Source organism: Perca fluviatilis, chromosome 18 (assembly GCF_010015445.1).
Source record: "Perca fluviatilis chromosome 18, GENO_Pfluv_1.0, whole genome shotgun sequence".
NCBI classification, from domain to species: domain Eukaryota; kingdom Metazoa; phylum Chordata; class Actinopteri; order Perciformes; family Percidae; genus Perca; species Perca fluviatilis.
In genome coordinates, this window is record NC_053129.1 from 10,382,607 (window position 1) to 10,397,523 (window position 14,917).

The window sequence follows — 14,917 nt, forward strand, 5'->3', positions numbered from 1 at the left end:
TTTAGCATAGTTTTTTTATACAAGAATTCAAAAGTGAGTTCGAAAATGATATCTTTCCCGTGGCAAAATGCACATCTACATGGACAAAGCACGTGAATGGGCAACGCTGCAAGTTTGAAACATTTCATGAAAACATGTTGTGAAGTATACAAGCTGTGAAACCTATTTTCTTTTGCAGTCTCAGTGTATCAGAGGCAGATGGTCTATCCAGCAGTTGCAGTGTCAGGCCTTCTACACTAGTTCTATTTGTCATCATTAGAGCCAGTGTGGCCTGCACACTCCACACTCCACCACGGTTTACTTTGCTTTGCAGCACCCCCTCCTGTGTGCGACAGGCTGCTGTGACAGCCAGTCCCGTGTAAGGAGAGTACACTCACTGTTACTATGGAAACGAGTAAACTGTGCACAGGGAATTGGGCTGAAAAGGAGAAGAAGAGTTGGGTGTACGGACACAAAGGCCATCAGGAGTATGCACATAGAGAGAGGGAAAAGTGTGTTTAGGATTGATTTCCTTTTGTCGGCAGAGCAGAACTGATGGTGAGTAGAATACCAGAGGAGTGTTTTACTATTCTGAGTAATGTTAACTCTTATAACTGCAGTTTTAACTGTGTCGGGTTAGAATTTGGTCATTTTGACTTATCTTTTTTTCGAAGTTTTGTTTTCACAAGCTACAGAATTCAAGATGGAGATTATTTGTTTAGGTAACAATGGAGCGTAACGTACTGGGGTAAAAAAGAATGGGGGATTTAAAGAACGAGACATCTGACACAGTGCCAAGACTATCATTTGGCCTTATTTATGAGACTTTAATCCATTTTAAGTGGGATAAAAGCTGGCATGTTATGTAACTTAATATATTAGGAGGCTAAACATGAGCCTTAAAGTGCTCAGGCCGATGCTGTAAAGAGGCATGCTGCACATACACTCAAAAAAATGTAAAAAGCAAACATGGTAATGACGTTTTGTTTGGTGTATTTTAGGACATCCCCTTTACCCAGCCATTACTCTAAAGATGCCAGTTGCACCGAAGTCATCTGCGAGCTGCGCTAAGATGCAGACCAAACTGAGCGCCTGGACTCCACTGAACCACCCAGAGTCCAACAGCAAGGTCCAGCCACTCATCCACTCTCAAACAGCACTAGCAGACAGAAACAAGTTAGTGGTAGTCAGAATACTGGTTTTGTTTTTGTGAGTTTTGTGAGTTTACATGGTTTAATTGTCAAAACCATATTTTTGTTGTACTGCACATTGCTGCAGCTCCTCTTTTCACCCTGTGTGTTGAGCTCTGTTTTAGCTACAGAGTGAGGCATTACACTTGTATTCCATCTTTGTTGGGAGTTGCACATGTGCGGTAGCTAGGTAAGGACTACTAGCCAGTCAGAAGCAGAGTATGAGGGCGTGCCACGCTAGCAGCTAGGCGAGCATTATAACGTGTGTTACAAAGTGACGCACGTTTGTCTCTGAAGTAAAGGCTGGACTACAGTAGAGCTGTTTGGAGCAGTGTTTTCTGTTGGAGATGGTAAGTCCCTTTGGGGTGGACTTTGGGCTTTTTCACTTTGTAAACCTATTACATGTACAAAAAAAGATATATAACACAATAAAGGAAAGGGAAAAATCCAAAAAGCATAATATGAGCACTTTAATACAGTAGTACTTACATTAGACCACTGGAGATATATTCACAAATTTGTACTTGTGAAAACTATTATATCCTATATTACAGGTACTGTAATCACAATCCTAAAACTTTCCACAATATTTTCTTTAAAAGCCAAGTTACAAACTTTTCACTCAGTTGTGATGAGGTATACATTTGCATTTATGCTTCTGTTTGTGCGAGCAAGACCAACATTAAAGTGCTCATATTATGCTTTTTGGCTTTTCCCCCTGTTCTTTATTGTGTTATATATTTCTTTTGTGCACGTTATCGGTTTACAAAGTGAAAAAGCCCAAAGTCCACCCCAAAGGGACTTACCATCTCCAACAGAAAACACTGTTCACAAACTGCTCCAAACAGCTCTACTGTAGTCCAGCCTTTACTTCAGAGACAAACGTGGTCACTTTGTAACACACGTTATAATGCTCGCCTAGCTGCTAGCGTGGCACGCCCTCATACTCTGCTTCTGACTGGCTAGTTGTCCTTACCTAGCTACCGCACATGTGCGACTCCCAACAAAGATGGAATAGAAGTGTAATGCCTCACTCTGTAGCTAAAACAGAGCTCAACACACAGGGTGAAAAGAGGAGCTGCAGCAATGTGCAGTACAACAAAAATATGGTTTTGACAATTAAACCATGTAAACCTATTCTGATATAACCTCTAAAAACAATTATGAACCTGAAAATGAGCATAATATGAGCACTTTAAGCCATACGCAACCTCCATGCATCAATTCTAGTAGAAAAATGTTTGAAACACATCAGCTGCTGTCCAGTGAATAAACACAGACACAGCCAGTAACAGGGTGACAGTAAGTCTTATGGTGTATTTATAAAGTTGGGTCTTAAACAGCTGTAAGCCAGAAGCAGGACCCACAATGTCAAGTTAGGTTTATATTTGATGACGCAGGACTTTCTTTGTTTATCACTTCAAATTAGGGCCGGGACGATATGCTTTTGTCCCGATTGGATTCTTTCACGATACTTTGGTGCCGATTCGATTTTGTATTGCAACTTTCTTTTATTGCGATTCTAGAAGTATTGTATTGAGGTTTTCTTTAACAAAATCAAAAGTTGAATAGCACGCTTCTAGGGGCGACCTCTAGCTCACCCAGTAAGAGCGTGCGCTCCATGTAGGCTGAGTCCTTTGCAGCGTCCCGGGTTTGAGTCCGACCTGCGGCCCTTTGCTGCGTGTCATCCCCCATCTCTCTCCAACCTTTCCTGTCTATCCACTGTCACTATCAAATAAAGGGAAAAGCCCCCCCCCCAAAAAAAAAAATAAATAAATAGTACACTGCTAGAGACAATATATCATGAGACACTTCCAAAAAAAAACTAATTGTTTTCGATGAAGAATGCACATGTCAGTCAAAGAATTGACGCAGAAAATTCAAGATTTTCTATTACCCCCACACACCCCAATATCTATCCTGATACACACAATGTGTCATTGCTAATGCAGTTTGATGGGATTACTAATCGTTTTCACTTTTCTCTTCTTTCTCAGGTGTTTGAAGAGAGGCGGAAGCTTCTGGCAAAGTGGGTAAGTTAAAATGCCGATGATGAATGGAGATACACTGAATGCACCGATGGTTCTTCACTGTGCACCGAGCTCAGTGTGAGCACAAATAACTCCCTGCTGGTGGTGGTGGGAAACCACACTCGCTGGAGTCCATTTGTCCGTCCAGCTCCATCCAGCCGAAAACAGTCCATGTGGAGGAATTGTGTTCTTTGTCTCTTTCACGTGTCTGTCAGTTTGCCAGGTGGTCTGACAGCCAGAGGAAGACGCTGCTGCAGGACTTTGTGCTGAGCTGTTCTGTGGAGCAGCTGATGTTTCTGCAGCTCACTGTGAGCAGCCGGCTCCCCCTGCAGGCCGCAGACTTCACCTGCCTGCTGCCCAGAGCCCTCTGCCTCTACCTGTTCTCCTTCCTGGACCCACGCAGCCTCTGTCGATGTGCCCAGGTATACACACACACACACACACACACACACACACACACACACACACACACACACACACACGTAGGCATGTTAAGCCTCCTGTTGTCCTCCCCATTTTAAACCTATTTTTTTTAAGTTTCTATATCACAAATTTGGGTTTCTTTCAACCAAATTGTCCCAAAAAATATAGTTCCATACAACGGTCACTACTTTCATTGAATTTGGATGTTTTCTTAAATTTTATAGCATTTGGAGAAAAAAAAATTGATAAAAGAACGTTGAAAAAAGTGACAAAAATGTTGGAAAAAGCTTCAAAAACCGTGGGTGAAAAAAACCAAAAACATAAAATAAAACGCATAAGAAATCGACAAAAACATCTGAAAAAGTGGCTAAAGTGTCGAAAAAGACAACCAAAACATTGACATTTTAAAAATAAATTTTGACCCAGAAAAATAAAAAGTTGCATGGTAAACGGGAAGACGACACAAGGGTTAATATCCATGACTCAGGGCTCCTGGGTAGCTCACGTGGAAGAGGGCGCGCCCATATACAAAGGCTTAGTCCTCGCCGCAGCGGCCATGGGTTGGGTTCTGCCCTGCGGCCCTTTGCTGCAAGTCATCTCCCCCTCACCCCTCCCCTTTCATGTCTAACCTGTCCTATCAAATTAAAGGCCTGAAAAAGCCACGCAAAAAAACATGGATGACTCAACTATGACTTTGTGTGTACCTGGGCACAGGAGATAATGCCTATTTTTTTTTCTCAGCTCTGGAACAACCTGCACTGGAGTTAAGCGATTTTTAAAACTATATATTTATAGTTATCGTTATAGTTGTGGTTCGTTCTTGGTGCGGACGGCTTTAAGGCTTGCTGAATCCGTGATTTCTTTTAAATCACTTCTTAAAACACATTTATTTATAGACTTGCTTTTATATGATGTCATCTTATTGTCATTTTTATCGTCTTTCTCACCTGTTCATTTCATTTTATTTATTCATTTATCGTTTTGATCGTAATTTAAAAAGAGTACCCTTGATAAGGAGGAGGGTTACATTTCTGAGTTTGAGTGCTCTCATGATGAGGCATCTGTTGGAATGCATGAGATAGGAGATGTCAGTCCATTTAAGAGCCCCTATTACACTCCTTTTCAGCGTCATATTTGTACTCTTGCGGTCTACTAGAATAAGTTTACATGCTTTGATGTTCAAAAAACATTATGTTTCGCATACTGCCCATTGCTGCAGTGCCTCTGCCTGAAACACTGGGTACATCCCATGTCCCTTATTCGATAGCTCCTCGACTCCTCGACTCCTCAGTCCTTGGCTGAACCGGAAGTTGTTCTGTCCCTGCTCTCGTGTATCCTCGGTTATAGCTCCTCCATGATCCCTCCTCGGTCCTCGGGGCAGAAATAAGAGCTTTGAGACGGCCTTCACCGAGGAGGGACAGAACAACGTCCGGTTCAGGACCGAGGACCGAGGAGCCGAGGAGTCGAGGAGTCGAGGAGCTATCAAACAAGGGCCATGAGATGCAGCCTATTAGATGCACCGTCTGTCTGAGCTCATGGCCCGCCTTCCTGAAAAGCCCAGTCTGACCTGATGGGTCAGCTGGCCCACTCTGTTGTGATTGGTCAACCAAATTCGAACAAGCCACTGGGCAGCACACATGAAAAAACTGGGCTGGCATTCTCAATCAGTGACATCACTGATTGAGGAATTTCATAAAGGAATGTGGGCAAGCTGCTTAAGGCAGTTGAGGAAAAAGTGCTGTCTGTGGAAGAAAAAGCTTCATTTTGAGTGAAATGGTTTAGTTTTTTTGTACTTTACACATCTAGTTTATACTAGGGGCTCTTTAAAGGTTTATTTCCACTAAAAAATGATAAGGAGTACAGCAAAAAACCCATGGGCTGGTGAATCGGAAAGAAAACAAATACAGATTATACCAAAAGGGCAAATATTCTCACAAGGACAAATAAAGCTGTCAGTTAAAGGGGAACTATGCAGATTTTTAGCTTAATTTACCTTCACTGAACAGCTTCGGAGTCATTGGAGTGGTTATATGACTTTTCTTCGGGTTGAATGGTGATCGTCTCGCTTCCCCCTAGCGCCTGTGAGCGGAAAAACCACCCTTGCAACTTTCGGCGGGCGAGTTGCTGGCATCAGCATTAGGAAGTATCGTGTGATATCAGGTCTCGATGTAATGAATTGCTTCAGGAACCGGCTAACAAGGTAGAGATGGAGTTTTTCACACTATCATCATGGCTGAGCCGGCAAAAAAGAAGCAGAAAGCTGGGAAAGTTTTATTTAGAGTGAAAGAGAGGGAGTGACCAGGTGAACGCAATCAGGTAATTAGGTGGACAGGAGGAAGCATACAACCAATCGGTGATGAAGAAAGTGAGGTAGGTGAGTGCCAAAATGAGAGAAAATAGGGATCTTCACTACAGCCATCTTCTATTTCACTATTACAATGGTGGTCATTATTACTGAGCCAGTGGAGAATTCTGGCTTGTCCAGCCCACTCACTCTGGGTGTTTTTATCCAGGTGAGCTGGCTCTGGAGGAGCATAGTGGAACTGGACCAGCTGTGGATGCCAAAGTGTGTGAGGCTCGGCTGGTGCATCAACTTCTCCCCGAGCCCGCTGGAGCAGGGCGTCTGGAAGAGGCTCTACATCCAGACGGCGCAGGAGCTGCGAGTCACCTCGCTGCAGGTCAGGAGACCAGATCCACGCAAATGCTGCGTTCCAGGCAACCCGTAACCCGTGTTTTCACAACCTTCTAGCCGCTAAAGTGCCCTGGAACGGCAGTCGAACCCGTTACTTACTACTTGTGAACCAGATCGTTGTACTCCCAGTTACAGTTTTTGACGTCACACACACATAAACGACAATGGCGACCCCTGTTGATGCTGTACAGACGACGGTGATTAGCGGTGAGAAATAGAAATAAATAGACATAAATAGGCAACGTAAAGTAATTCCGCACATTGTAATCAAAACAATACACATAGGATTGTGTGTACTACAACAGGTTATGTTTATTTAATGAAGCCCAAAATATGTTGCCGACTAGAAATCGCTAGTATCAGGTAGCGCTAGCTAACGTCAACATTAGGCAGCCGCTAGCTAACGCTAGCTAGAAGGGTTTGTCGTGACTTTGCCTGGAACGCTACCAAATCGTGAGTCGTGACTTGAAGTCGTAACTTACGGGCTAAGAATTGTGTCTGGAACGCAGCATTAGCTCAGTAATCAAACATGATTCACATCTCAAAGACTGTATAACCAATTTGGTGTAGCTTTTTGCAACGTTTTTGGCATTTCTTTCGATGTTCGCTTTTTCCGCCGTTTCTTTTGACATGTTGAACTTGTTTTGTCGTTAATGCCACCTTTTTTCTTTCGACAGTTATCGTAGGCTACCTTTTTACTTTCGACGTTTTTGTCGTTCTTTGACGTTTTTGACATTCTTTTCAACTTTTTTGACATTCTATTTCGATGGTTTTTCTTTTTTCTCCACGTTTTTGATGTTCTTCAACGCTTTTGACCTTTTTGACGTTCTTTTCAACTTTTTTTGTCGTTTATGTCGTTTTTTGCGGCACTTTTTATTTCATTTCTTTTGACGGTTATTGTAGGCTACTTTTTTATTTCAACGTTTTTGATGTTTCTCCTGATATTTTTGATGTTTCTTCTGACATTTTTGAGGTTTCTTTCGACGTTTTTGACGTTCTTCTCTATGCTTTTGACGTTCTTTTCAACTTTTTTTGCTTTTTTCCCCTACCGGTTATTGTTGCTTTTTTCTACATTCTTGAAAATGTTTCGACATTTTTGGCACAAGGCCTTCGTATTATACCTACCTTTGCTTACTCATTTGGACTGCCGGCGCCCCTAGCATTTCCCTATAGCCTATGCCATGGGCTGGACCTGCTCGCATATCCTGCTCTTTGGCTCAGAAGAAACCTTCATGAGGGTAACTACAATATAACGTTTATTAAAAGTCTGTTGTCCACGTCTAGGCTGTCTCATCCCAGCAGCAGTCTGTGGTTCCACACGTATCAGCCATCAGCAGCAGACATGGAGAGCTCTCCGAACCGGCCTTCATCAGCGAGGAGCGCTCAGCCTCCACCACCCCCACCCAGACTCGTGGAGGAATCTCCAGGACGGGGTTCAGAAAGGAGAAGCAGCCGACTACACCGCCACCATGGAAAGATGCCGACAGACGTCCTACAGACACACTACGCTTCAACTACCTGGACAACCTGGAGCCCAGTGAAGCAGCTGTCAGAGCGTAAGACTGCAGCACAGAGGAGGAGGGGGGGGGGGGGTGCAGTTTTCAAATAGGACTTATAATAGGATTACAATTGGTCAAATTAATCAAAACCTTGTTCTACTCGAACATAGGGTCAATATCAGAAAATATGATAGAAAGTTAGTTTCATATGCGTGTCCCCCGTGGGGGGAAAAGGGGGACTGAGTAACTGAAAAAGATGCTAGAATGAATAGCTGTGGATGCGGGGAGGGGCCCCATAGAAAAAGCCTTTCTACAGGGCCCAGAATTTTACGCTACGCCCCCTGATAATAGGCACAAGCTAAATGAAACATCATGAATCATTATGAGTTAAAAGCATTCTTTTGTCCATTATCTGCAGAGCGACAAGCCCCCGTCTTTTGCTCTTTTGACCCTCGTCGTCTGCAGATAATTCCAATGCAAAGATGAAAACGATGCTGCTCCGCCTGCTCACTGCCTCGTCTGTCTCTCTGCAGAGGCTCCACCGGCCGCCACGGCAACACATCCCATCCAGACGGCGGGAGCCAGAAAACACTGTCTGAGGCACATTACAAACTACGCAAAGCCAAATCGCTGGTAAAGCACGCTGCATCCATCACTGCTGCCATGGCCCCACTGTGACTGTAACCTCATGTCTGAATCACAGAGGGGGGCATAAACGTGGAGGATCCCCTGGAGACTGTGCAGCCAGCAGGCATCATGCATTATGGAGCATCGCTTACACAGGAAGAGCATGTTAATGATGGGCTGCTCAGGGAGGGAGGGATGGGGACAGAGGGGGTGGAAGCCAAATGATGCTGATGATGGGGGTTAGTGAGGGAGGGGGGGGGAGAGAGAAGGAGAAGAGGGTGAGATAGAGGACACTGTGGCATTTAATATTCTGGCTTTGGTGAAATCATCATACATCATTATTTTTGCCTGGATACAGTTACTAATAACAACACAATGCACCATCATGTTGAATTTCAAAGATTTTAGTTATTAAGGTAACCCCGTTCTCTGAGAACTATATGGCCGAAACTAACGATTATCAACATATTATACATTATACAACATATAATCTGTCGATTTTTTTTTCCCGATTAATGGATTACTTGTTTGCTTTATAGAAACTCAGAAAATGGCGAAAAACATTTCCCAAAGCCCAAGACGACGTCCTCAAATGTCTCGTTTTGTCCACAACTCAAAAGAAATTCAGTTTACCGTCACCAGAAGATATTCACATTTAAAGGTGCTGTAGGTAGGACTGTGAAGATCCAGGACTTAGCCAAAACATTTGAACATCGACAACTTCTCAGTCCCCCTTTCCGCTAAAACCCAAAACAGTCTCCTAAGCTCCTCCCCCCACAAGGGAGAATGAATGCGTGTGCATGAGCAGTGATTGACACGCAGTTAGACACCCCCCCTGGCCCTGATTGGTGCATCTGAACAGGGAGCGTGGATTTTTGCAAATCCCACTACAGGCTGTAGGTGGTGCCAGAGGAGACGGATTGTTTTTTAAATGACCTGCCTCATGTAGTTCTACTGGAACATAGGGTCAGTTTCAGCAAATATGACAGAAAGTTAGTTTTAGAAGTCTTACCTACAGCACCTTTAACAAGCTACAACTTAGAGAATTATTATTTATTGTTTTAAGTAAAAAAAAAAGACTCAAACTGAATAATATAAGAAGCTGGAATCAGATAATTTGTTCTTGTTTATCATTAAAAATGATTAATCAATTATCAAATTAGTTGACGATTAATTTAATAGTTGACGATTAATTTAATAGTCGACGACTAATCGATTAATCGATTCATCTCTGCAGCTCTACTGAGAACCTTTTGTCTTTCTCTTGTTTCAGATGTTTCTCAGCTCCAACTGCAGACCCCAACACCCTCCTCTTCCTCCTCCTCCTCCTCCTACTCATCATGAGACCCAGTCTCGACCGTCTTGGGCTGCTCGCAGTCCCGAGCCCCCCGTCACCAAGGAGACGGCCAAGAGCATGCTGCGCCTGGCCCGGTGGAATGCTGGGATCCGTCCGGGCCCGGTGAGGCCGGCGGTTCCCCGGCTGAGCGTGGAGGCGCTGCGGGCGGCCCAGCGAACACAGCGGAGCGCTCCCAGTAAGCAAACACCCACTGCTCCACTCCTCCGGGCTGAAGGTGATGTAACCACACAGCAAGAAAGTAGTCAGGACCAACTGTCTGGGGGTTTAAAACCACTGGCTCTGCAAGAAAGTCCCAGACTGTGTGCTGTTAGTGATCCTATTAGAAATGTTTTATGTTAGTTACTAACTCCTGAGTGGGGCTATATTATTGATTCTCCTGAGCATTATATATATATATATATATATATATATATATATATATATATATATATATATATATATATATACATATAGTCAGTACAGGCCAAATGTTTGGACACACCTTCTCATTCAATGCGTTTCCTTTTTATTTTCATGACTATTTACATTGTAGATTCTCACTGAAGGCATCAAAACTATGAATGAACACATATGGAATTATGTACTTAACAAAAAAGTGTGAAATAACTGAAAACATGTCTTATATTTTAGATTCTTCAAAGTAGCCACCCTTTGCTTTTTTTGATAGCTCTGCAAACCCTTGGTGTTCTCTCAATGAGCTTCATGAGGTAGTCACCTGAAATGGTTTTCACTTCACAGGTGTGCTTTGTCAGAGTTAATTAGTGGAATTTTTTCCCTTATTAATAAAAAAGCAAAGGGTGGCTACTTGTATGTATGTATGTATGTATATGTGTGTGTGTATATATATATATATATATATATATATATATATTTATTTATTAAGGCTGGGCAGCGATTCAAAGTTTTAATCACATGATTTCCCTGATTAATCACGATTAATCGCATTGTTATAAGCAAAATCCAATATTGAATTCAAAAGTACTGTATAGCGCAAGTTAAACAATGTAATCAAAGCAAATACAAAAGGTGTGTGGGGGGTCATATTATATTAAATCATATTCCAAATTTTGTCAAAGACAAGACACTTGCCACCGGGCTGAACAACTTTTCCCTGCAGCAGTAATATCACAGCGCGTTGTGTAGGCCTAAAGTTTAGAAGGAACCATCGGCATCATCGGACTACCAGAGATCACAGCAGCTGTAGGAACATGTTGACCAATCATTCTCCTCCATATAATAATGGTTTTATTTAGCTATCCAAAGTGGAACCCCCACTAATGCAAGGGACTATTTCTATGGCTCCCCAGGTACACAGCTGTTCCAGGCTCAGCCCTGGACTCTTCCTGCTTCACACACACACAAGACGTGAAGTGAGTTGTCGCCACCATCAGGGAGACGGCACAACTACAGCTTCAGGACAAGATTTAGAGCTCCAGCTTGACATGGGAAGGTTCAATATTCATATTTGATATGAATATTTTTTTATAAGAAATTTCAGTTGGCGAATGCATTCCATGTTTTTGCACATGGAATGCATTCTCTTTGCAAGCTATTGTGTAAACACTGCATTGGATGGAGATTAGAAGGGACGTGAAAATGATGATTCCATTCCACTCCATTATAGACAGAATACCAGCTGAGATCAGTTGCATTGTTTTTTTAATCAGGGCAGCAGTTTTCAGATTATCATAATTGCAAAAGGTGTTCTCGACTGTTGTAGAAAGATGTGGCTGATCTGTAATGCAGTGTCTACATTGCCCATTATCAGCAACCATTCATCCAATGTTCCAAAGACCCATTCTGTTTACTAATCTGACATTTTTAAAAGGCTGACTGAGAAAACATTTGAGAACCCTTTTGCAATTATGTAAGCACATAATGTAATCTGAAAACTGCTGCCCTGGTTAAAAAAAAAACAATGCAACTGATCTCAGCTGGTATTCTGTCTGGAATGGAATGGAATGGACATTTCTAAGTGACCCCCAAACTTCTGACCGGTAGTGTACATATCATTATTTGGACATTGTGCGAAAAAGAAAGGCAGAACAGACTTAAGGTCTGAATCATTTGTAACTTTACAGAACGTACACCTCCCCATGGCTTTACACTGAAGGAGAAACTCACATATGAATAAGATGTGTTTTGTTTAAGGAGACAGTATTTTACAGTTATACAAAAAAAGTTTAATGGGGACAGCCTTTTGAATATTTAAACAGTTCTGTGAGTGTTTTTTAATAACTTTTTCCAGATGTAATTCTTACACTGTGAAGGTTTTGACCACCAACAGTGCCGTTTCGATAAGTGGGTCCCTGTTTTGTTTGTATCTTGTTTACGCTCACACCCCCAAACCCCACACAGTCAGCTGATTCAAATATGCCTAGAAATTTAGCAATGTGCCAGCAAAAAGGCTGAACATTGAATATACACCCCACTTTGTTTCTTTAAAAGGTCTCATGGCATGAAAATGTTGAAATGAAAAAGTTTTTTTTTACCATTAATATGAGTTCCCCCAGCCTGCCTATGGTCCCCCAGTGGCTAGAAATGGTGATAGGTGTAAACCGAGCCCTGGGTATCCTGCTCTGCCTTTGAGAAAATGAAAGCTCAGATGGGCCGATCTGGAATCTTCTCCTTATGAGGTCATAAGGAGCAAGGTTACCTCCCCTTTCTCTGCTTTGCCCGCCCAGAGAATTTGGCCCCCCATGAGAGAGAGAAAAAAAAAAAAAAAAAAAAAAAAAAAAAAAAAAAAAAAAAAAAAGAGAGAGAGAGAGAGAGACATCATGGCTTTCAAAGGAGCAAAGTGGCAGTTGGTCAAGGCCACACCCCCACCCTCCACCTTGCCCCCCCTCTCTCCTCCTCAATAGCTACAGACACAGAAATGGCACATACTAAGGAAAGCTCATTGTGGGACTGGCTCTAGTGGCTGGAATTCTGCACCAAGGCTGGGAAATCCAAATCCAAAGAGCACCATGTCATGGGACCTTTAAACCTCCACAGTGTAATAAACAGGTGTATAACAATACATAGTTATCTGATATGGAGATAACTGTAGTTGTGTATCTATGGAAGCATAAGAGACTAAAGTATTTCAATTTTAACAGCCACTGAATACTTAATGTTGAAATATTTTACTTTGAAAACCATGTATCTGATCATATTTGTTCTGAATTCCCCTCTTTAAAATAAAACCATGACATGTCTTAATATGAAATTTCAAAAGCTGAATTTGAATTTGAATATATATATATATATATATATATATATATATATATATATATATATATATATATATATATATATATATATATATATATACATACACACACACACACAGATCCAAAAATTCAAGTTTCAGAATAAAAATAAAAGATTCAGGTTGCTCAAATTCCATTGGTCAAATTCAGATCTAAAAATTCATCAGTCAAATTCAATTGATCGAATCCAGACCTCTGTCAATTCAAGTTGAAATAATTCACGTTGTAGCATATTCAGTGTCTGTTAAAATTCAAATACGTACGTCTCTTATTTGCTTCCATAGGTCTCACATATTGCAAATAAGAAAAGCAAAGGAAACACAGTCTGAATAAGAAATGTACCACCTTTATTATCCAATCCACACATCCCATTCAATACGCAATACAAAGCCAAAGCAAACGTATATAAACAGTGAGTCTGAAAAATATCCCAAAAATATTAAACAATAACTGTCAGTTTAAGACAAACAAACTGATTTTTGTCTCAGTATTCAAAAGGTCATCTCACATTCAACACACAGTAGCAAAGAGGGAACGCTTTGTGTACATCCATCATGATCCTTTTTTAACAGTCGGATATGAAATATCAGTATCATACGTACACCCCGCTCCACGTTTTCACTCATTGCATGTAAAACATTGCATGCGCACGCACACACACGTATATATTACTAAATACAGGAGAATCAAAAAAATAAACAGACCTAAATGAACGGTGAATACCTGACATGTTAATTTAATCTTAATGAACTAAATGTTAACGTGTTAGTCAAAGAGCGGGAGAGAGTGTGTTAGTTTTTATATATATATATATATATATATATATATAGAGCTTGTGGATGAAATCAAATTAAAGTCTAAATAATCTTTACAGGTTTCACAGGTTAAGTCCTAAGATTTATCAGCTCGTGCAAGTCTTTAACGTGATGTTGTGATAAGCCACAGACCGTTCCATATGTTCTATGATCACAGGGGGGGTGATTGTGTGGTCATAAAGTTATCATAAAAGTATATTAGATGGTAAAACTGAAATCTGCACAGTTATTCCATGGAAAAGTGGAAGTTTTTGTTTTTTTTCTTTACAAGCCTAACCCAAAATAAAAAGCGTCTTCACAACGGATCTATGTGTTTATTAGTTGCATCCTTCACACACACTCACACACACACCACCACACACCTCCACCCCCACACACACACACACACACACACACACACACACACACACACACACACACACACACACACACACACACACACACACACACACACACACACACACACACACACACACACACACACACACACACACACACACACACACACACACACACACTTCAGAGACAACCGTAACAATGAACCGTCATTACACTTAAAGCAGCAGTCACGGAGGATGGGATTGTCCGATCTGGTGAGCAGGTTAGTTGGAGTGTGTTGGGAGCTGCTGCTGCTCCTCAGCTGATTACTGAGGAAATGAACAGGAATACCCATGTTGCGATATAGTAATAGAGTGAGCCAGGATAGCAGTTACACGCAATAGATTCCCATATTGGCTATGATCAGTGACAATTATCGTACTCGCAACACGTGAAGGCAATTTTGAAAGTCATCAATTTTTCCCCTTCAGCGGTCCACTTTAAGGCACATTTTTTTTGGAGTGTACATTGTTTGGTTACACTTTACTTGAAGGTATCTACGTAAGAGTGACATGACACTGTCGTGAATGTGTCAAAAACATCAGGTGAATTAATAATAATCCTTCAACTCAGTGGTCTTCACTATTTTTTTTTTTCATGAGAGCCACACTGATAGGACAAAGTCAACAGGAGAGCCACTTGTACAGCAAAGTATCAAAAGATACTGTACATCCAG

At 41.7% G+C, this 14,917-nt stretch overlaps 1 protein-coding gene across 2 annotated transcripts; it reads left to right on the plus strand.

Moving 5' to 3' along the window:
* The first annotated feature begins 140 nt into the window (after nucleotides 1-140).
* fbxo16 (F-box protein 16) lies at nucleotides 141-11,621 on the plus strand. 2 transcript variants are annotated; one of them, XM_039782066.1, is made up of 9 exons: nucleotides 141-537; nucleotides 981-1,108; nucleotides 3,167-3,202; nucleotides 3,415-3,621; nucleotides 6,136-6,300; nucleotides 7,599-7,870; nucleotides 8,347-8,446; nucleotides 9,714-9,972; nucleotides 11,105-11,621. In XM_039782066.1, exons 2-9 carry the CDS (start codon nucleotides 1,013-1,015, stop codon nucleotides 11,164-11,166), a joined length of 1,197 nt encoding a protein of 398 aa, XP_039638000.1. In that variant the 5' UTR covers nucleotides 141-537; nucleotides 981-1,012; the 3' UTR covers nucleotides 11,167-11,621. The 2 variants fall into 2 exon arrangements, with proteins under 2 accessions (XP_039638000.1, XP_039637999.1); XM_039782065.1 differs by lacking the exon at nucleotides 11,105-11,621 and having other exon boundaries at nucleotides 9,714-10,168.
* Nucleotides 11,622-14,917: the final 3,296 nt, after the last annotated feature.

Coding starts and splice junctions, on each gene's coding strand:
- fbxo16 (XM_039782065.1), top strand. CDS start 1,013: ATGCCAGTTGCACCGAAGTCATCTGCGAGCTGCGCTAAGATGCAGACC. Junction 3,622..6,135: donor GCCTCTGTCGATGTGCCCAG/GTATACACACAC, acceptor GTTTTTATCCAG/GTGAGCTGGCTCTGGAGGAG. Junction 8,447..9,713: donor TACGCAAAGCCAAATCGCTG/GTAAAGCACGCT, acceptor CTCTTGTTTCAG/ATGTTTCTCAGCTCCAACTG.